This window comes from Gracilinanus agilis, chromosome 3, assembly GCF_016433145.1.
Source record: "Gracilinanus agilis isolate LMUSP501 chromosome 3, AgileGrace, whole genome shotgun sequence".
Lineage (NCBI taxonomy): Eukaryota > Metazoa > Chordata > Mammalia > Didelphimorphia > Didelphidae > Gracilinanus > Gracilinanus agilis.
Window position 1 is genome coordinate 491,713,950 of NC_058132.1, and position 23,284 is coordinate 491,737,233.

Genomic DNA, 23,284 nt, shown 5'->3' on the forward strand with positions numbered 1-23,284 from the left:
TTCTCAAGAATGAGAGGACTCCAAACTTAGCTTAAAAGTAAAAAGAAAGATTTATTAGTGAGGTAAGATTAATGGGCAACAAGATAGTATGAGTGGAACAGCCATGGGAGGCTGCCCCCTTCCCCCAGTACCCCAGCTCTCTGCCCTTTTATACCCTTTTCCGTAGTGTGTACATGACTCCCTGCACTCAGGCATTCAGTGAGTGCCAGGTCTGTCTGAGACCCAGGTGTGTTCTGGAGGTGTATCTCCTTTGTCTATCTCAACTTAAAGGAATTCCAAGGATAATGGTCTTTGCTTCAGGAGTCACGAAGGGGGAAGAGAATTCCCCCGTTCCCAGCCCACCTGAGTTAAGGGGTACAGGGTCTCTGCCATCTCTGCACAATGTCCATGTCAGAAGGAAACTCAAAGCTCTCGAGCTCTCAGTAGTACCTCAGGGCACAGGATGTAGGCTGTGCTAGCACTTTGCAAGTATCTGTGACCATTAGAATGTGAAGAGAAGCAATTTAGAACTGAAATTTGTCAAGGTGAACCATAACTCCTTGGCTCTTTTCTCGCTTCCACCTGCAGACCCCAAACCCTTAACCCATTCCCCCATTGAATATTGATTTTAAAACTTACACTCCACCCTCCATAGGTCCCACTCCCAAGCCAGGATCCTGGACACGCCCAGATGATTTCTTTCACCCTTCCTCAAGGGTAGGGGGAGGGGAAGAGATTAATTTTGGACGACTGAGACTCCCGAATCCTTTTCTTTCATCCTCGAAAGACAGGAGACAGTGCCCTAAACTGGGCGAGCACAGGCAGGAGCAGTCCTGAGACCAACATTTCCTACCTGGCTCCCACAGAAGAACAAAAAAGGAAGGGGCTGGGCAGGGCCTGAGTGAGTGAGGAGAGGCTAGGAGGGTGGGGAGGGATGCGGGGGTCAGACTGCTAGCAGGGAAGACAGAAGGGGGGGCAGAGTCAGCCCCCAAGGAAAGGGCGGAGCCGTCCAGCCCAGGAACTACTGGCCGCGCAGAGGACTTTGGGAAATAGGAAGTCTGGAGTGAGCTCTGTCCAGCCCTTCTTCCTCCCTTTCCAAAGATTTGTGCAGCTAGAAACCTCCTTCTCTCCCAACTGAGTGAATGGCCAATTAGCTTATGAATCTTGGAACTGGGGCAGCGGAGAAAGGAGGGACGATCACCGGAGGACCAGAGGCCCAAAGCGGGGAGCATCCAGAGGTAGAGGGCGTAGCTCACGGCGGGAGAAGGGATGGGAACCGCAGAGGGCATTTCTTACTCCCTTCCTCACCGGTTAGAGCTGGCAGCTCCAGGCTGCGTGGATCCCATGGGGTGTGTGGGGGGTGTGTGTGTGTGTGTGTGGGGGGGATTAAGTCTCCTCCTTGTGAGTTTTTTGTGGAAAGACCAGCTCCCGCGGGGGCCGCCTTGAGGCTCCCTCATGGACACACTCAGATCAGCCCAAAGTCAGGAGCCCCTCGCGGCTCTGGAGTTAGGCAGCTCTGGATGAGGTCCGGAAAGGACCTGGGTAGGGCAGGAGCTGATCCGGGACTAGCAGCGCCCGGTTGACAAGCTGTTGGCAGGCTGTGAATTTCGTTACCGGATGATAAGTGTGTCCATTGGGCTGCTCTGGTGTCCGGGACGGTTTGGCTGTGGCTGCCTGCTTCCTGGTTGGGATCTTGTTTCCTGCTAAAACGTCCTGACTGGGGACAGAACAAGATACAATTTTCACACGCCCTGGAAGGGCCCAGGAGTCCTTCATCCCTGCTCCTGGGACCCAGACCCTCCAGGCTCCTGATCCCCTGCAGCACCCCCCCCCCCCAACACCTCTTCTTTCAAAGCGTCCAGCCCTATGTAAGGAAGCAGAATGCCAGGCACGATCCTGGCTCTGAGTCTCAGGCTTCCCCTGCTCACCCCTGGCAGCTTCAGACCTGTTTTAGTGTATTTAACCGAATCCCCTTGTATCTTGGAGAAGAGGGGGGTAGGGACACTCCTTTACCCCCACCTTAGTTGATGACTCCCTTATTGCAATCCCTCCACCTGAATGAAAGCCACTTGATGCCCCTTGAGCAGTCCTCTGTTTCAGGTTACCCCCAAGCATGCTCTGTTCTGGCTAAACAGGAAATACTGACCAGAGAGAGGACACTAGAATTGGGAGGAGTTGAGGAAGGCTTCTCGGAGGAGGCTAGATTCTAGGAATTTAGGGAAGCCAGGGAGGTCATTGGTGAGAGCTGGGGAGAGAGAGAGAGAGAAAGAGACAGAGAGAGAGAGAGAGAGAGCATTCTGCCTGTCCATGGGTAATAGTTAGAGAAAATGCTTGAACTACCAGGAGGCTAATCTGGCCAGGTTCCAGAGTATGTTTCAGGGAGGAAGGTGGAAGAAGCCTGGTAGGGTAGGAGGGGGATGGGTCCTAAAGGGCTTAGGAAGCCAGAGAGTATTGGGGCTTTGATCCTGGAAAAATGGGGATGTTTATTCAGCAGTGGGGTCAATGAGAGTCCCTGCACCTTAGCAAAGTCACCTCAGGGGCTGAAATGAGGGCAGGAATGAAGGGGGACTAGGAAGACCCTCCCAGAGTGAGCTGCCCAGAATCAGAAAGTCCTGGTCTGCAGATTCCTTGCTTTCTTTGCTGAATGGGGAATGCCTCATCTTCCTTGCAGATTACTCACCCTGTTTTCCTTTGGAGCAGCAATCTCACTGCCTTCTGGAGGTCACAGGTAGGTCTGATCCCAGCTGCCCCACCACCACCACCCTCTACTTGCTGGCTTCTGTTGGCTATTCTTGCCATCAGGTCTCATTCTTTTCATCTAACCTACCTTCTTCTCTTTTCCTCTTTCATTTTTGTCATGTCTGCAGTCCCCCTCCACAGATTTACCATTAGGTCACACTTTTCAAACCTACAGACTTTGCCCAATATAAGGGTTAAAAATTAAGGTTGGAGAAAATATAAGAATGTGATCACTGAAATTAATATATCTCAAGTCAAAATGACTTTTGTATAGCAGTTTATAAAATAGAGTGGAAAAGTGAAGGTAGAGAAATGAGAAAGAGAGTAGAATGAGAAATGTAGCTTAACCAACTAGCTCCAGCCCCTGGCTTTGCTCAGGCAGGTCTCAGAAAGTCCAACAGGAGGGCCCAGAGGTAAATTAGGTATCAACCAGGAGACCTCAGAGAGCGAGGCCTATCTGGTGTGTTAATCTTTCCAGTTCTCAGGAAGGGAAGTTCAGCTTTTTCCACTCACCAGTTCAAAGTAAAGAGCAGTCTCACCAAATGATCCTCCATTGGATCCTTAGAGGAGGAAGAACCTGGAAAGAGCTTGAACAACTCCCTTACAGGAAGTGGCAACTGCTTTAAAAGATGCTTCTTTTCATCACTTCCTGTGTCTTCCCCCCACTTTACAGGGACCAATCATAGTTTTTGAATATTCTTAGGACTGCCTATGGGCAATCACTTCTTTCTGAGTTGTCACCCACTTTAGCTTGTGGGTTGTGGATCTCCTCCCCACTTAAGCATAAAGTGGGGGTGTATAAACTTCAGGTGATTAATTCTAAAAGTAGGCAGGGGAGAGTTGATCCTATTTTCACACCAAAGGATACTGAGGTCTATCTTTCAGACTTCCCTTCAGGACCCAGGAATCCTCTCTCCCTGGCCACAACTGCTGATTAGGGATTCCACTGTCCTACCTTCATACCCAGCCCCCTCTAAACATCCATGAGTTCTTTCTTCCTCCTCCAAGGACCCAATCTTGGATGCATGTGAAAGAGAATTCTTTATCCATTTTGTCTATTTTGAGTTAATCAATTAAGAACTTACAGTAACCCTATTTGATACTTGGTAAGACTCTAAGTGGAAGATATCACAAGTCACTTACCAAAAGACTCCACAGACAGTGCCTCCTGGACAGTGCCAGGCAAATTTGGGAGCTGTGATTGGTTCCCGTGAAGGGGGAGAGAGACAGGAAGTGACATGGAAAAGGGACTTTAAATGGTGAGAATTTCCAATCATTTTGCCTTGGTGGTTCAGGCTGAAGGACAAGCTTTTAGGACTTCTGCTCATTCTGTGATGGTGATCCTGGCTGAGGAGACTCTTGGAGGCAGTCACTTTGTCCTGGACTCGTCCTTGACTGCAGCTTTCTGGGCTGGAGAGGCTTGCTGGGTGAGTGACCAGAGCAGAAGGAGGAAGCTTGTGTTGGTGGACTTCTGGCTGAAGACACAACCTGGACTTCTATGTGGAGACCCGGAACATGAGGGAGCCATTGCTGGAGCTGAGCTTGACTTCCCCAGAGCAGCACTTAGAGTGCTAGGCTAGACATCTCTCTGCCTTCTTCCTACATTTCCCTCTTTAATACCTGTGCCCTGTTGTAAGTAAAAGCTACTAACAGTCATTTTGACTTAAGGGCTAATATTTTATAATTGGCAACAACAGTCTTACTTTTATATCTCTTATATTTGTCAAGCCAATTTTTAAATCTTACATACAAGAATATAAATTCTTTCCTTTTCCCCCTTTCCTTCCCCTTGTTCAGAGTATTCTTAATTTCTCCCTTTTCTCTTTAAGAGGCAAGGGAGCAAAAAGATTTTTGAGTGAGAGCCCCTGGCTGTGCAGACTGTCAGTGGATAGCAGTTAGAAGGGTGCTGCTGGCAGTTGGTAGGTGAGTTGCAGGCAGTTGAAAAGAGGCTTTTGTTTTTGGGTTCCCTGGAGAGCAGAGCTGTCTGTGTCTCTGAGACAAAGTGGCAATTGGAAAAATAAGTGACAGTGGGTGAAGAGAAACGGGTTTAAGGAGTGGGAAGGTAGTTAATGTTTATTGATTAACTTAGATAGGTAGGTAGTGGGTATATTATTAGAAAGACAGAGTAGGTAGATGGGCCGGGCCTGGCCTGGCAGAAGACGCAGTTGGAAAGGGATAGAATGTTAACCCTGGGCTAATTCCTATAGTTTAATCCCAATTCCTCTTTCCTTCATCACTATTTCACCCCTCAACCATTCCTGTTCATCTTTCATTAAATCAGTTACTGTGAACCAAAACTTGTTTACTGACCTGTTCAGGTATAAGAGAATTCCTTAGTGAGAGAAGACAGTTGAATACAGTTTCTACTGAGATGCTCAATTAAAGTGAACCTTTACTCCTGTCTCTTGGCTCAATATCATCATTAATAACTATACCTCGCAGTCAGATAAAAATCATTTTCATTAACACAAACTATTTCATCATTACCATTCAAATAAAGAGGATACATCCTTTGACAGTTAAGGAAATTTCATCTATTTCCTTATCAATAGGTGTAAGGGGAGGGAATTGTTAAGGGACTGAATTCTAGACTACCATCTAGTGATTACTAGTACCATCCCCCTGCAGTTTCTCTCACACCTGTTTTTCCATCACATGGAAGTTTACTCTCTGGGCAGCTTTATTCCCAAAAGTATTTCCCCTTTCCTTACACAGCATGCTGTCTGCTCTAGCAGAGGGTGAGCTCCATGAGGGAAGGGGATGTCCACTGCAGCCCTTTATGTCCCCATTAACTTCACACAGGACCTGGCACAGAGCAAACATTTGTACATGTTTCTGGATACTAAAGGCCACAGAGGGGATAAGCTCAGCCCTTCTGGCACCTGCAAGAGACTTCCATGGCACTTCAATCCCAAAAACTGACCTCTTAAGAAGGTCACAGACTGATCCCTTGAAGGGGCTGATAGGAAATGGAGACCAATAGACTCATCTTACAGTTGGGGAAACTGAAGCTCAGGAGTTCAATGACTTGCCCAGGAAGCCCCTTCTAAAACCTTTGAGAAAGGATTCCAAGTCAGGTCCTCCTGTCCCCAAATCTAGCCCTGGCTTCACCAGAGCACACAGAAGCCTCTGGTCACCCCAGCTCTCCTATATATCTTTCCCCCTCACTTACCTGGGAAGCAGCTGAGGCCTTCCTTCTCCAGCATCCAAGGGGCTTCCTTCTGCTCCAATTAAGAGATCACATCTTCTGGGGTAGCTGGAAGCCCTGGGCACGGGGAATCAGTCAGGAAGGAGGATGGAGAGAAGCTCATCATTGAATTCACTTTAGGGAAAAGTGGGGGAGTCCAGTGACTACATTCATAGAATCTCTCCATGGGGTTCCCACAAGAGTCTGCCCTCATCCTTCATTGTCTATGATGCAGAAGCCCAGTTTAGGATGTGCCTGTTACCCAGCTTGGGGACCTGCAATGAGCAACAGCACCCCCCTCCCCAATCCATCCTGTTCTGGTCCATTCTAGCAGAAACTCCTAAACTCTCAAACTGGGTTCCAAGAGTCAGTGTTCTGGGTCATTCTGAAGCCCCAGACATAGGGACCTTGAGGGATCAGCTTTTGTCCCCCTGCCCATCCTGCTCCTCCCTTTCATGAACTGTTCTTTTGGAGAGACTCTGCCTCTGTTCTTGAGGAACTCAATGATCCTTGTTGGGCCCAGTGCTATCTCTCAGCCAGTTCATTTGTCCTGACAATGACACAGGAATGCAAGCAGTCCCTGTGGGAAGCTTCCAGGGCCTCCTGGAGGAGAGACTCCAGAGCATTTAGTGTGGGGAGAGGAGGGAGGAGAAGAGTGGGGAACCAATCTGGAACCAGAACATTTGGTTCTGGGGCATTTTCTTCAGAGAAGGCTGGACTCAACCCATACTTTTCTGCTATCTGGAAAGGAGAGTCAGCTAGAAGGGGAGCAGGCAGGGACCTGAACTGAGAGGTAGGAAGGCCTCAGTTTAAATCTTGCCACAGACAACTCCTATGTGGGTGCCTCAGAACAACCACTTACTCAAATCTCTATTTCCTCATCTGTTAAATGGGGATAATTGTGTCACAAAATTTGGAAAATGAAGGTGAAGAAGTGCCATAATATTACTGATAATATTGTGCTCAGTGCTCAGCAGAGAACTTGGCCAAGAGCAGGCTACTATAAACGCTTCTTCCCTTCCCTTGCTGTATGATAGGTTCTCCTGGAGGATTAGGACAATAAGAGGAAGACTAATAACGGCAATCCTGCTCTGCTGGGGATACCAAGGAGCTGTGAGCTACCAGTTTATGCTGGTTAAAGAGAAAATTATCTCCAAGAGTAGATCCACCCTAGAGAGGAAGAGGGTGGGAGGAAAACCCGCCGAACAGTTTTCCAAGATGTGTTTGGGAGACAATTCCAGACTAGGGAGAGGCAAGATGGAATCAGCTCTGAGATTATTTCCACATCTGAGATTCTTCAACTTGCATTTGAGCTTGGTCTTTAGAAGTACCAAGGAGAGCCCCCTACGTGAAGGGTAAGCTCTAAATTTCTTTTTCTTCTCTTCTCCCCTTCTTTTAAGTTAACACAGCTGAATAGCTATGCTTTTTTTGTTAACAACAACTAGCTTTTTACATGATGCAAAGTCGTTTTACAGGAGAACCAGGCAGAAGGTCCCTTGCTCTGGGACTTGGCATAGGAGCACTTTTCCGTTCCTCATGACTGAAAACTGCTCCCAACCCTGCCTGCTGCTGAGGGACATATTCCCTTGGAGGGCAGACTCGGGTAGCAGGGAGAGGGCTCCTTACCCACAGAGAGCAGGTTCCCAGCATTCTCCAGCATCACCTCCTTGTACAGCTCCTTCTGGGGAGGGGCCATGAGGTGCTACTCCTCTCTGGTGAAGTCCACAGCCACATCCTTGAACGTCACCATCTCCTAGAGCAGCCCAAGACAGAAGACACAGGGCTGAAAGCCACGTCAGAGTGAAGAGCCCACCTCTGGTCAATTACAGGAGGAAACTGACACACAGAGAAGGGAGGGGCCCAAAGACCCCACCCTATGTCAGTGTCTGTCAGCACTAGAAGCCAAGTCTCTAAGAGCCCAATGGAGCTTTGAGCAAAGCAGCTCCAAGACCCTCCAGAGCAATGCTGAGGAGTTTCTATCTAGTGTGTGAAGGAACATATCTTGGGCTTTCTAAGTCTCTAAGAGCTTTCCAATTAAATGTAAGGGTTAAATTAGGAATTTGACAAAAGAACGGAGCAACTTTTAACAATGAACAATTTGGTTTTATTAAAATAGAGATAGCTGAATTATTTTTGGTTTCTGTCTCTAGGCTCCATGTTTGGTTTTCAAAGGTTAGGTAAGGGGAGGGGAAGGAATAGGTAAGCTGGGAGGGAGAGGTGGGCAGGGAGGGGCAGAGGGATATGAGGAAGAGATAGGAGGGGCAATGGGTTGGACAGTGTGGAGAGTTTGGGGCAGAGGAGGAAGGATGAGAGGTGGTGGAAGGGGGAAGGGATGGGTGGATTTGGGTAGTGATCAGGGAAAAGCTGAGCAAGGTAAGAGAGAAGGTGGTTATGGCAAGAGCAAGAAGGCTGGGTAGGATTACATAGTGAGAGAGTGTGGGGAGATGGGTTAGGAGTAGGTGGGGGATGGGTTGAGTAGGGGAAGGGATGGGTTGAGTATGAGCAGAATTGGGAAGGGCAGGATTGGGCAGAGACTGAGTTGACTCTCATGATGAGGGAGTGTGGAGACATAAATCTCTCTTCTTCCTCTGGGGGTTTCTCAAGGTTTTCTCAGTGCTTTTTTGTATAAGCCTTGAGTTCCCCCAAACTCTCCTCCAGCTTCTTCTCAAGGTCAGTTGATTTATTTTCTAATTTTTCAAAGTGAGTTTTTAGTTTAGCTTTAAGGTCAAATAAACTATCCTTGTTTCTTCCTGAGGAGGAAAAGATAACATGCCAAGCTTCCTATCAGTATAATTAAGGCTAGGAACAGTGCTACATAGAGCCACTGTAAAATGTTCTGTGGTATAATGACCCATTTTAGGAAGACAAGAAACAGCATTTTTCTAATTTGGGCTATGTTGCCAAGTACAATTTTTAATTGTCTAGGTAGTATTTTTCAATCTAATTAGTAAAATTTCTTGAAATTTTAATTTTTATCAGTAGATGGTGCTCCCCTAGTAGGTAATGCCTAAGATTTAGAGTCCTGACTGTGATCTTTTTAGGGACTTCAGAAAAGAAAGTGTAAATACAGGCAAGCCCTTAATCAACTAGCCTCAGGCTAAGAAGGGTATTGACTTTCTTCACTCACCTATCCCAGAAGGGTTAAATGACAGAGAACAGTGTTTTCACCAAATGGGCTGTAAACCATTTCTCTGAGTCCAGCTGGGGCAAAAGAAATGTTAGAATTTTTGTTTTAAGTAGTTTTGAAAGTGGGTCTCCCTAAGAGAGACACTTGGGGTTTGAAAAGGTCTTAATAAAAAAGAAATTCTGGGCTATGAGATGGAAATTTGTGGGGGCAGGGTTGCTTCCCCTGGAAGCAAAGAATCAGGAGGGTGAAAGCCTCTGCCCAGGAGGAAGCCATGTCAAAGCTAGTTGTTGTTAACAAAAAAACACAGCTATTCAGCTGTGTTAACTTAAAAGAAAAGGGGAGAAGAGAAGAAAAAGAAATTTAGAGCTTACCCTTCACTCAGGAAACGGATCAACAGCTGTAGGTTATGGCTAATTTTCAAAAACAGTTTTACCATCTTAGAGCCAAGTAAAAACAGAATTTGCTACTAACGGACTAACTTAAGGATAGTTTAATTAGGAGTATGAGGGTGCTTTTCCAACCTCATGGTTAACCAATTAAATATAATGGTTAAATTGGTGTTTTGATTAAATGAGTGTTATAATAGTGGTCACTGATTATTATCCATGAAGTGAGGAAAACTCTTAGCAGCTTTTAACAATTTCCATTAATTGGAATATTAGTAAAAAGAGGGAAATGTGGATGGGAAAGAGGAAGGAGACTGCCTAGCCTACCCTAAATGCAGATCTGATGAAATGAAGCTTGCTCCCCAACAGAGTTCCAATCTCCACTTGGGAATCCTAGTCACAGCAAGCTGGACAGGATCCAGGCAAGGTCTTAATGCAGAAAAACCCTCATGAGCTAAGCACACTGAGGCAGCAGTGAAACCAAAGAGAAAGTCTCTGACTCCAAGAAGCTCCAAAGCCAAAAGTTGAAGTCAAAAGAAGAAGATCCAAGGAGCAGAGACTTGTAGGGGTTAAATTTAAGGTTGGACTAAATGTAAGAGAAATGTGGTCAACAAAATGAAATATCTTAAATGAAAATGACTTTAGAGTAGTTGTATTTACAAAATACAGGGAAAGATTAGGTAGAGGAATGAGAAAGGAGGTAGAGTAAGAAAACTAGCATAATGAGCTAAATATCTGCTTGACTTTGCTCCAGCAGGACTCTAGAACCCTAGCAGGAGGGCCCAGAGGTAAATTAGGCATCACTCACTTGGCCTCCAAGAGGGAGGCCTATTTGGTGTTAATCTCTCTGGCAGTCAGGAAAGGAAGGTCAGCTTTTTCCACTCACCAATCCAAAGTCCAAGGAGAGAAGGTCCAAGAACAGTCTCATCAAATGATCCTCCACCAGCCTTCACTATCTTGAAAGAGATCGATTGGAGAATGAAGTGGAAAATGATTTTGTGGTGTAAGATGACTAGAGGTTGTGTTATACCTGAACAGAATATCAATCCTTTCTGGATCAGGGGTCTGATATCACCTTCCTGATCTTAAGCTAAATAAACTCTGATCTGACTAGAGATATAAGAAATATGGTTTTACTGAATACACACAAATTGGGTTGGGTGAGGTGAGTGGACCCTAAGGTTTCCCTAATTTTTATCCCCAATTTACCTTTCCTTCTTTAATCTATCTCTCAGGAGATTTCTTCAGTGCTCAGCAAGGGCGAGCATACTCCAACTTCCTCTCTGCCCTGATTACCCCTTTCTGTCTAACTAAACTTAATATAAGCCCACAAAAATAGAAATAGAATTAGGTTTGATTGCAGGTGGGAGCCGGTGTCAGGGATGATCCTGTTCACCTTGATTAGAAACTGTTCACCAAGGGAACTGAGTAGTTCACATCAATAACACTGACAAATTGCTGACAGAGGTTTTCCAAATAGATAAAATGCTGGAAGAAGTTGATAGATGGTAAGTAGATGGCTGGTAGATTTCAGGAATCAATCTGGAAATCACAGGTACCAGGAGCTGGGCTCAGAAGAATGTTTCACCCTCCTTAGTTCAAATTCAACTCTGTGAGTCTGTCCATTGCATTGCATTTCATATATCAAGATTCTAAAATCTTTTCCCTGCCTGCTTTGGCTTCTTCTGTTCTCTGTTCCTCCATCTCTCAGTTACTTTCCATCTGTTTCAAATTCCCATATCTCAATACTGACCCACAACAATGATCCTTGGAACTGGTTTGGGAGTTTAGGAGTGTCTGCCAGAATGGACCAGAACAGGATTGGGGGGGGGCATGTATTGTTCATTTCAGGTACCCGAGCAGGGTAACAGGGACATAATACCCTGGGCTCATGCATTATAGACACTAACGGTTAGAGCAGACTCCTGTGGGAAAACCCATAGAGAGATTCTATGAGTGAGTCACTGGATTCCCCCTCTTTTCCCCAAAGAGAAGTGAGTGATGAGCTTCCCTCCATCCTCCTCCCTGACTGATCCCCCATGCCCAGGGCTTCCAGCTCCCACAGAAGATGTGATCTCTTTGCAGCAGAGGGAAGCCCCATGGATGCTGGAGCAGGAAGGCCTGAGGAGCTGCTGCCCAGGTGAATGACAGGAAAAGAGGTGTGAAAGAGCTGGTATGACCAGAGGCTTCTGTGCACTCTGGTGAAGCCAGGGCTAGATTTGGGGACAAGAGGACCTGACTTGGGATCCTTTTTTAAAGGTTTCAGCAGTGGCTTCCTGGGCAAGTCACTGAACCCCTGAGCCTCAGTTTCCCTATCTGTAAGATGATGTTGTTGGACTACATTTCCTATCAGCTCCCTTCAGGGGATCACTCTGTGACCCTCTAAAAAGTCAGTGTTTGGAACTGAAGGGTCTGAAGTTTCTTGCAGGTGATAGAAAGGCTAAGCTTATCCCCTCTGAGCTCTTCATTATCCAGAAACATGAGGGATTGCTCTGTGCCAGGTCCTGGGCTAAGTTATGGGGTAATAAAGGGATGTAGTGGATATCCCCTGCCCTCTGCAGCTCATCCTCTATAGGAACACACAGCATGTCAAGAGTTCTGTAGAAAACATCTAGATCCAAGCTCCAGGGCAGCCAATCCCCAGGGTAGGCACTGAAGAGAAAGAGGAGTAGAGAGGTGGCCTGGGGCTTCAGGAGAGCCAGACCAAGAATTCTGGGAGAAAGGATAGCAGAGAAAACAAGGGAAAGGCACTGGCACAACTCACTGAAAATGGCCATCTCTACTACTTTTGCCCAGAACCTGAGGACACATATTGGACAGTATCTTGGGAGGATGATGAGATCATGTGAGAGTGTTTTGATCATTGGGGAGGAATGATTCATTGGTTCCCAGAGGAAGAGTCATTAGCTCATTAGTGTGGAAAAGGCTGAAAATGAAAGAACAATGATGGTACTGGAGGGAGGAATAGACTGGGCTTAGATGTGGGATGTATAAGAACGATAATAGAAAATAACCATTATTAGCTTAGAGTTAAGAAGTAGAGAAGCTGGCTTGAGGAAGAATTTGAGTTTCAAGTAGAGCTGAGATGGTTAATTTCAATTGTTGGCAGCTATAAGCTTTATTCTATGACAGTTTCACTCTCTGGGTGTGGCATTCTAGCAGTGGGCTTCTGGCAGCTGACAGAGCCACACACAGGACTTTTCTTTCTCCGGGCTGGAGAAGGCAACATCTTTGTCTCTATCTCTGTCTGAGTGTAAGACTTGAAGGAGTGGAGTGTTTTCTTTTCCAACTTGGGAAACACTATTCATTTATCTGTTACTGAGTATAAATTGGTTAAACTCTGAAAAGACCAAAGAAAACCTGGTCTTTGGTTTGGACTCTGAGTCTGTTATGGTTCAGAGTACTAACTTGTTTCTTGTTGAGATTCAACCAGCTAGCCTTAGTTATATTTATAACTTAAAGGCAGAGTTAAGAATTATGATGGTAGTTTTAGTTAGAATACTATAAAATTTTGTTAGTTAGATCATGGAGGGTTAGTGTACCCTGTGAACCACAGGAGAAGCAGTTCCTTGTGGAATTTGGGAGTTTATTTGGGTGGAGTTTGAATCCCTTAGAATTAGAAAGCCTTGGGAGCAGTTTGGTAGCTCACTGGATTGAGAGCCAGGCCTAGAGACTGGAGGTCCTAGGTTCAAATCTGGCCTCAGACACTTCCCAGCTGTGTGACCCTGGGCAAGTCACTTAACCCTCATTGCCTACCCTTACCACTCTTCTGCCTTCGAGCCAATAAACGGTATTGACTCCAAGATGGAAGATAGGAGTTTAAAAAAAAGAATTAGAAAGCCTTTTATCCTTACATATTTTAAATAAAAAGTTCATTTTTCATTATTAAGAGTCTCTTTAGCATTCCTTGCACCTGGCCCTGAAGGGAAGTTCATCTTTGAGCTTCACTTCATTTACCACAGAAGATACTTTTGATATGACCGATCAAAAGTATCTAGAAAAAATCTGAACCTTTATTATCTAGTACTTTGTCCATATATTGTGTGCTTGCCCATTTTTATTTGTATAGATGAGATAGTTATCTTTACCCATGGAAAGGGATTTTCTTTAGCTAGGAGAATGACCTTTTCCTTTGATCCTGAGGCCAGAGAGGAAAAGGAGGTAGCTGAGCTGGGTGAGATCTGAAGGATAAGAGCTCTGCAGAGAGTACCAACTTTTGTTCTGTGAAATGTGAGGCCAAGTTCTCAGCTCAGAAGGTTTGGGCAGGGGGTAGAGAAGCTATAAGGGAGAGCTGGAAACCAGGGGAATATTTGGAAGGCTGCTGTGGTGGGTGGCAAAGGAAATCCATTAAGGAGATGTCGCAGGATTGATTTGCAATAATGAGGAGCCAGCTGAGATCAGAGAGCCTAAATGTAGAGTGGAGCTAGAAAGCTGATTTCCTGATTTTCCTTCTCTCCATTGGTCTATAGCACAAGTAAGGGTGTAAACTGCTGCCTTCCTTAGAAGAGATCCAATGCTAAGTTTTGCCTAAATCATCAGCTCCATGCCCTTTCCTGCTCTCTAGGGCTCAGGCTTTGTCCTTTTCTTGGACAATCAGGTGACCACACCACCTCACTTTAGGGAGATGAGATCATAGAAAGAAGCCCCTGGGATCTTCAGGATTGGGTCTGCCAGACAGAAAATTTCTGGGACCAAATCTGGCCAGAGGGCCGTGGTTTGCCCATCACTGGGCTAGAGTATCAACCTGATAGATGCATGATTTTTTATGTCAGATAATTTGATAATGCATTGAACTGAATAGAAATAATTTGTCTGTCAATTTTCTTTCGTATTTTAAATCCTCAAAGTCATTTATTATCTTTCCATTTTTCCTCTATAGGGACTTTCAGCAAAATAATTAACTTTAATTTAAAATAATTTCTATAGAACAATTACATCATTCCCTTAATGAATTAACTCCTCATTAGATCTAGATGCCATGAAATGATTAAAGTATTTGAGACCATGACTAGAATTATTAAAAAAATTAGGTATTTATATGGACATTGTTTTAAAGCAAATAATACTTATTGTTTACCCTTTTAACCTTGGTTATAGAAACAAATTTGGATTTAATATACTAAAAATGACCTATGTTACATCTCATGTTACATCTCTTTCTTACTTGGTCACATATTTTCCCCTTATAAATAGATATAAAAGGTGAATATGCTTCCTTAATTTACTTGATGTATCACACTTTAGATGTACATTGAGAGCTCTATGTGAAAATGCATGATTTCTTCTCTGTAGAGCAAGTGTGGAGCTCCATATGAATGTCTTACCACATTGAATTCATAAGGTTACTTCCCATTTTGAATTCTCTGGTACTGAGAAAGATTGGAGCTCTTTGAATGTCATCTTACACTAACTTCATTAATGTTTCTCACATGTGGATTCTCTGATGTATAGCAAGAGTGGAGCTCTGCCTAAATGTCTTTCAACATTTTTCATAAAGTTTCTCCCCAGTGTGGATTCTCTGATGTTGGGCAAGAACAGAGCTATGAATGAATGTCTTTCCACATTGTTTGTGGATTTTCTGATGTACACCAAGATGGGAGCTCCCTTTAAATGTCTTTCCACATTGTTTGCATTCATAAGGTTTCTCCCCAGTGTGGATTCTCTGATGTTGAACAAGATTAGAGCTCTGACTGAATGTCTTTCCACATTGCTTGCATTCATAAGGTTTCTGCCCGTTGTGGATTCTCTGATGTACACCAAGATTGGAGCTTCCTTTGAATGTCTTTCCACATTGCTTGCATTCATAAGGTTCCTCTCCACTGTGGATTCTCTGATGTACAGTAAGACTGGAACTTTGATTGAATGTCTTTCCACATTGCTTGCATTCATAAGGTTTCTCCCCAGTGTGAATTCTCTGATGCACACCAAGATTTGAGCTGTCCCTGAATGTCTTTCCACACTGATTGCACTCATAAGGTTTCTCCCCAGTGTGAATTCTCCTATGTATAGCAAGATGTGAGCTCTGACTGAATATCTTTCCACACTGATTACATTCATAAGGTTTCTTTGCATTATGGATTCTCTGATGTATATCAAGACCACGTCTCTGACTGAATGTCTTTCCACACTGAGTGCATGCATAAGCTTTTTCTGCAGTGTGGATTCTTTGATGTTCAGCAAGAATGGAACTTTGAGTGAATGTCTTTCCACATTGCTTGCATTCATAAGGTTTCTCCCCAGTGTGAATTCTCTGATGTACACCAAGACTGGAGCTTTGACTGAATGTCTTTCCACATTGTTTGCATTCATAAGGTTTCTCCCCAGTGTGAATTCTCCGATGTACAGCAAGTTTGGAGCTTTCCCTGAATGTTTTTCCACATTGCTTGCATTCATAAGGTTTCTCCCCCGTATGGATTCTCTTATGTAGGGCAAGAGCAGAGCTATAACTAAATGTTTTTCCACATTGCTTGCATTCATAAGGTTTCTCCCCACTGTGGATTCTCTGATGTAGGGCAAGAGCAGAGCTATAACTAAATGTTTTTCCACATTGTTTGCATTCATAAGGTTTCTCCCCACTGTGGATTCTCTCATGTTGGGCAAGACCAGAGCTATAACTGAATTTCTTTCCACACTGATTGCATTTATAAGGTTTCTCCCCAGTGTGGATTCTCTGATGTTTAACAAGATGATGCCTCAGACTGAATGTCTTTCCACATTGCTTGCATTCATAAGGTTTTTCTCCACTGTGGATTCTCTGATGTACGCCAAGATTGGAGCTTCCTTTGAATGTCTTTCCACATTGTTTGCATTCATAAGGTTTCTCTGCAGTATGGACTCTCTGATGTACAGCAAGACTAGAGGTTTCCCTGAATGGTTTTCCACATTGCTTGCATTCATAAGGTTTCTCCCCACTGTGAATTCTCTGATGCACAGCAAGACTGGAGCTTTCCCTGAATGTTTTCCCACATTGCTTGCATTCATAAGGTTTCTCCCCACTGTGAATTCTCTGATGCGGAACAAGATGTGAGCTCCTACTGAATTTCTTTCCACACTGCTTGCATTTATAAGGTTTCTCCCCAGTGTGGATTCTCTGATGTTCAACAAGATGATGCCTCTGACTGAATGTCTTTGCACATTGTTTGCATTCATAAGGTTTCTCCCCAGTGTGGATTCTCTGATGTACACCAAAATTGGAGCTGTTCCTAAATGTCTTTCCACACTGAGTGCATGCATAAGCTTTCTCTGCAGTGTGGACTCTCTGATGCCCAGCAAGACTGGCCCTAGACAAAAAAGTCTTTCGACACTGATTACATTCATAAGTCTTTGCCTCAGAGTTCATTCTTTGATGTTCAGGAAAGGATGTATTTTGAGATTCAACACAGAATTCTCTCCAAGCTAAGTTATCTGAACCATCACTTATAAATTTTTGTTTCTCGGTTTCTACCACAGAAAGGCTCACTTCTGTTGGAGTCACTTTGATTTCAGGTCTGATCTCTCCTTCTAAGAGAAAGAAAGGGTAAACACAGGTATAGACACATGTATACACACATAAATAAACATATTGCCTTTCCTCTACTGTCAGAACATAAACTAATTCATATCCTATTTCCTTGGGTAAGAAGAAAAGACATCCAATTTAAATGGGCACAATCCTTCCTTTGAAAATCCCTTTACCCAATCTGCAACTATGCCCAAAGGGCTTTAAAAGACTGTTTTCTCATCCAGACATATCACTGCTGGGTTTATACCCCAAAGAGGTAATAAGGAAAAAGACTTGTATGAAAATATTTATAGACTTGCTCTTTGTGGTGTCAAAAAATTGAAAAATAGGGGTATGCCATTAGATTGGGGAATGGTTGAACAAATTGTGGTATATGTTGATCATGGAATACTGTTGTGCTCAAAGGAATGATGAACTGGAGGAATTCCATGTGAACTGGAATGACCTCCAGGAATTGATGCAGAGTGAAAGGAGCAGAACCAGGAGAAACTTATACACAGAGATGTATACATTGTTGCACAATCATATGTAATGGAGTTCTCTACTAGCAGCAACCCAGGACAATTCTGAGGGACTTAAGAGAAAGAACATTATTCACATCCAGAGAAAGAACTGTGGGAGTAGAAACACAGAAGAAAAACAACGGGGACATGATTGGGAATGTAGACTCTAAACGATCACCCTAATGCAAATAGTAATAATATGGAAATAGATCTTGACCAATGAGACATGTAAAACCCAGTGGAATTGCTTCTTGACTATGAGAGAGGGGTGGGAGGAGAGGAGGGAAAGAACATGAATCATGTAACCATGGAAAAATATTCTAAGTTAATTAATTCAATACAAATTTTCAAATAAAAAAAGAATATTCTATAATCTCAAAGCCAAAGCACAGTTTAATTAACAAAGAGCCTCCCATATGATCACATTGGCTCTTCATAACAAACCTGTGATTTTGATCAGGCTAGCATTATTACATTCCTATCTCAGACCATGACCTCAGAATGGTGCCAGAGTGACTTGACCCAAATCCTGGCATAGGAAACCAAATATTGTGACTGGGTATGCTGTCTCCACAGTACTAGACAATTCGCTTTCAATCCATTTTGCTTTGATTTTCACTGTTTACATAATCAATCCTATCTTTATAGTTATGTGAACATAGGGTTCATATATAATAAATATTCCAATAATTTCACGATTGAACTTATCTGTAATCTTTATATAATTTCCTTCATGATTTGTTTCAGACTTATTTTTTTCTTATAAAGCAAAGGAAGAAAATCCACTCTTTTTTGCATTTATCCAAGGCACAAAAGATTTTGTTCTGTAACCTACTTCTTGATAGTAGTTATTACTTTTTTAAATGTCTCTTTTCACTACCATAAAATCCTTCTCCTGAATACAGATTTAAAAAAGACATGGCATTGACCATGTTTAAAAATAGGCCTCATACAGTAACTTAAGTCCATTTTTTAATAAAATGAGCTGCAAGCTTCCATATTAGTCTTTTTGTGCCATTCCCATTTATTGATTTATAAACCCTTTAGAGATTTGAGATAATGCTGCAACAAACTTGAGCTAAAAATAAAGGCACCCAGTTTTGTTCAACAATATTTTTCCTTTTGCAAAACAAGAATTCCAAACATAAATGGAGTTTTTTCCCCCTGGCAGTGAGTCCAAAAGACCCTAACTAGGAATATGATGCTTTTGGGACAACCTCATACTCTGATTGCTTCTAAGTCTAACATATTCTTTTAGTTTCTCAACTTGATGTCAAATTATTTCCATATTTCCAGACTTCCAGGAAAGTTGGTCATTCATGCTCACAGGCATGCACAGACTCTCATTGCTGTCACTACACATGAGAAGCTTTCCCATTATTGGGTTATCCTATAATTGCATCTCATAAAATCGGTCATCATGAGATCAATATGTTAACTGGGTTTGCATTCTTGCAGAAGAGATAGGAGAGTCTTTGAAAACCCTGGTCACTAGACATACAGAGTGGAGGCCATTATGAAACCATCACTGACCACAACCTTTTTACAAAAATAGACCTTCACTAGCCACTCACTGCAAGACTGTGGTTGTTTTCTGATTTGAACTTACCTCCATGTATGTTATCATTCTTCTATCTCTTAAAAGAATTGTTTGATAACTCAGGCTAGTCATTCAGTAGTTTCAGTGAGAATGGAACCAATTTGCCAATAGTAGAAGTAATGAAATTCCACCCTGCCAAAGTGGATTTCTAGATAAACCTTATTTAAAACAAAAGAAATCAACACTATATATGCCATTGATCTCCAACTACATTCATCATTTAATACACTTTTTGGTATGAGTCAATGGAAAAACAAATCTTTCTCAAGGTAGGGACCAATTCTTTTTCTTCACTGGTTAGAGAGTTAAAACTGGAAATATTTTTTCATTCCTCAGCAAGAGAGCTCGTACAATTCTCTTCCTATTCCCCACCTTTTTTTCCCAGCATTTTCATGATATTATTCTTTAAAATCCCCATACAAGTGAGGTGGTGCATTCTAATTCTACCTCAGAAAATTGCTAGGACTTTTAACCCTGAGCAATTCACAGGAGTTCTGTCTGGTTCAGTCTCCTCAACTGTAAAATGGAAATAAGAGTATCAAGAAACTCCTAGGGCATGAGATAATATTTATAGTGTGTGGCACAGAGTAGGTGCCCTATGCAAATAGTGGCTTTTATTTCATTGGTTTTCTTTGATTGTCAGTTACCTCCATTAGACCTTTCTAGAGCTCCTTCTCTTCAGAGCCTCGTCTCTTGATTGGCTGCCCTGGAGCTGGGATCTAGAGGGCTTCTACAGAACTGTCAGCTGTAAATAGTTTTTGCAAGGAGCCATCTTAGGCCATGGGTTGCCAGTTGATAGCTCAGACTTTAGAATTCCCAGAGTTGGCATGAGCTGGACTGAGACTGGTGAAGACCATTGGAGGAGCCCTATAAATAGGAGCTCAGCCTAACCCAAAGGAACTCAATTGTGAGTTAAGGTGGGAGGTGAAAAGGGTAGGCTCTCCACTTTGTCTCAAAGCTATTTTCATAAGCCAGGGTTACCTGTTACCTTACAGGGACAGTTACTCAGGTTCATCCTTTGAGATTACTATCAGCTATCAATCAATAATCAACATTCAAATAATTTTCTTTACAACAACCAGAAGACCATTTCTGAAGATTCTTCAACAAAGCTAAGCCAGCCAAGTCTGAGCTAAACATCCAGCAGCAGCTTGTGTTAGGCTCGGTTGCCAGGCCAGCCTGTCAGCATTTGGTTGTGGCTATCTTCTAAGAACAGCTAAAGATATATTTTCAGTTTAGTTAGATAATTCCTATAGTTTAATCTTAATTTCTTTCCTTCATCATTATTTCACCCCTCAACCATTCCTGTTCATCTTTCATTAAATCAGTTACTGTGAACCAAAACTTGGTTACTGACCTGTTCAGCTGCAAGAGAATTCTTTAGTGAGAGAAGACAGTTGAATACAGTTTCTACTGAGATGCTCAGTTAAAGTGAACCTTTAATCCTGTCTCTTGGCTCAATATCATCATTGATAACTATACCTCACAGTCAGATAAAAATCATCTTCATTAACACAAACTATTATGTCATTACCATTCAAATATAGAGGATACATCCTTTGACAGTTAAGGAAATTTCATCTATTTCCTTATCAATAGCTGTAAGGGGAAGGAGCTGTCCAGGGGCTGAATTCTAGACTACCATCTAGTGATTACAAGTACCATCCCCCTGCAGTTTCTCTCACACCTGCTTTTCCATCACATGGAAGTTTACTCTCTGGGCAGCTTTATTCCCAAAAGTATTTTCCCTTTCCTTACACAGCATCCTCTCTGCTCCAGCAGAGGGTGAGCTCCATGTGGGCAGTGGATATTCACTGCAGCCCTTTATGTCCCCATTGTCACACAGGACCTGGCACAGAGCAAACATTTGTACATGTTTCTGGATACTAAAGGACACAGAGGGGATAAGCTCAGCCCTTCTGACACCTGCAAGAGACTTCCATGGCACTTCAATCCCAAAAACTGATCTCTTAAGAAGGTCACAGACTGATCTCTTGAAAGGAGCTGACAGGAAATGGAGTCCAATAGACTCATCTTACAGTTGGGGAAACTGAGGCTCAGAAGTTCAGTGACTTGCCCAGGAAGCCCCTTCTAAAATTTGAGAAAGGATTCCAAGTCAGGTCCTCCTGTCCCCAAATCTAGCCCTGGCTTCACCAGAGCACACAGAAGCCTCTGGTCATCCCAGCTCTCTCTTATCTCTTTTCCCCTCACTCACCTGGGCAGCAGTTTGGGCCTTCCTTCTCCAGCATCCAAGGGGCTTCCTTCTGCTCCAAATAAGAGACCACATCTTCTGGGGGAACTGGAAGCCCTGGGCATGAGGAATCAGTCAGGAAGAAGGATGGAGAGAAGCTCATCATTAAGTTCACTTTAGGGAAAGGTTGGGAAGTTCAGTGACTCCATTCATAGAATCTCTCCCTGAGGTTCCCACAGGAGTCTGCCCTCACCCCTCAGTGTCTATGATGCAGAAGCCCAGTTTAGGATGTGCCTGTTACCCAGCTGGAGACCTGCTACGAACAATAGCACCACACCCCCCCACACACACACTCCATCCTGTTTTGGTCCATTCTAGCAGAAACTCCTAAACTCTCAAACTGGGTCTAAGAGTCAGTGTTCTGGGTCAGTCTGAAGCCCCAGAAATAGGGATCTTGAGGGATCAGCTTTTGTCCCCCTCTACCCATCCTGCTCTTCCCTCTCATGAACTGTTCTTTTGGGGAGACTCTGCCTCTGTTTTTGAGGAACTCAACGATCCTTGTTGGGCCCAATGCTATCTCTCAGCCAGTTCATTTGTCCTGACAATGACACAGGAGTACAAGCAGTACTTATGGGAAGCTTCCAGAGCCTCCTGGAGGAGAGACTCCAGAACATTTAGCGTGGGGAGAGGAGGGAGGAGAAGAGTGGGGAACCAATCTGGAACCAGAACACTTGGTTCTGGGGCATTTTCTTCAGAGAAGGCTGGACTCAACCCATACTTTTCTGCTATCTGGAAAGGAGAGTCAGCTAGAAGAGGAGCAATCAGGGACCTGAACTGAGAGGTAGGAAGGCCTCAGTTTAAATCTTGCCACAGATAATTCCTATGTGGGTGCCTCAGAACAACCACTTACTCAAATCTCTATTTCCTCATCTGTTAAATGGGGATAATTGTGTCACAAAATTTGGAAAATGAAGGTGAAGAAAGAAGTGCCATAATATTACTGAGAAAACCCTCAGCAGAGCACTTGGCCAAGAGCAGACTATTATAAACTCTTCTTCCCTTCCCTCACTGTCTGATAGGTTCACCTGGAGGATTAGGGCAATAGGAGGAAGACTAATAAAGACAATCCTGCTCTGCTGGGGACACGAAGGAACTGTGAACTACCAGTTTATGCTGGTTAAAGAGAAAATTATCTCCAATAGTAGATCCATCCTAGAGGGGAAGAGGGTGGGAGGAAAACCTGTCTAAACAGTTTTCCAAGATGTGTTTGGGAGACATAATTCCAGGCCAGGGAGAGGCAAGATGGAATCAGCTCTGAGATTATTTCCACATCTGAGATTCTTCAACCTGCATTTGATCTTGGACTCCAGGAGTACCAAAGGGAGCTCCCAAGGTCCCATTACATGATGCAAAGTCATTTTACAAGAGAACCAGGCAGCAGAAGGTCCCTGGCTCAGCTATGAAGAAGGGAAAAGTGCTCCTTTAGCATAGGAGCACTTTTCCCTTCCTCATAGCTGAAAACTGCTCCCAACCCTGCCTACTGCTGAGGGCCATATTCCCTTGGAGGGCAGACTTGGGCAGCAGGGAGAGGGCGCCTTACCCACAGAGAGCAGGTTCCCAGCATTCTCCAGCATCACCTCCTTGTACAGCTCCTTCTGGGGAGGGGCCAAGAGGCACCACTCCTCCCAGGTGAAGTCCACAGCCACATCCTTGAAAGTCACCATCTCCTAGAACAGGCCAAGTCAGAGGACACAGGGCTGAAAGCCAGGTCAGAGTGAAGAGTCCACCTCTGGTCAATTACAGGAGGAAACTGACACACAGAGAAGGGAGGGGTCCAAAGGCCTCAACCTTTGTCAGTGTCAGAGTCAACACTAGAAGCCGAGTCTCTAAGAGACGAATGGAGGTTTGAGCAAAGCAGCTCCAAGACCCTCCAGAGCAATGCTGAGGAGTTTCTATCTAGTGTATGAAGGAACTTATCTTGGGCTTTGGTCCCAGGTGCCCCAGGCAGCAGTGGATGTAGGTGACCCAGTCACGTGTCTGATGCCCAGCCTGCCACTGTGTCCCAGGGCAG

At 43.9% G+C, this 23,284-nt stretch overlaps 1 protein-coding gene across 1 annotated transcript in view; it reads right to left on the reverse strand.

Moving 5' to 3' along the window:
- Positions 1–14,354: 14,354 nt before the first annotated feature.
- LOC123241756 (zinc finger protein 208-like) overlaps positions 14,355–23,284 on the reverse strand; it is a 95,615-nt gene continuing 86,685 nt past the window's right edge. The window contains exon 2 of the mRNA XM_044669308.1: positions 14,355–16,597. Coding sequence (XP_044525243.1) covers positions 14,898–16,597 — 1,700 coding nt within the window. The 3' untranslated portion in view covers positions 14,355–14,897. The remainder of the gene's footprint in view (positions 16,598–23,284) is intronic.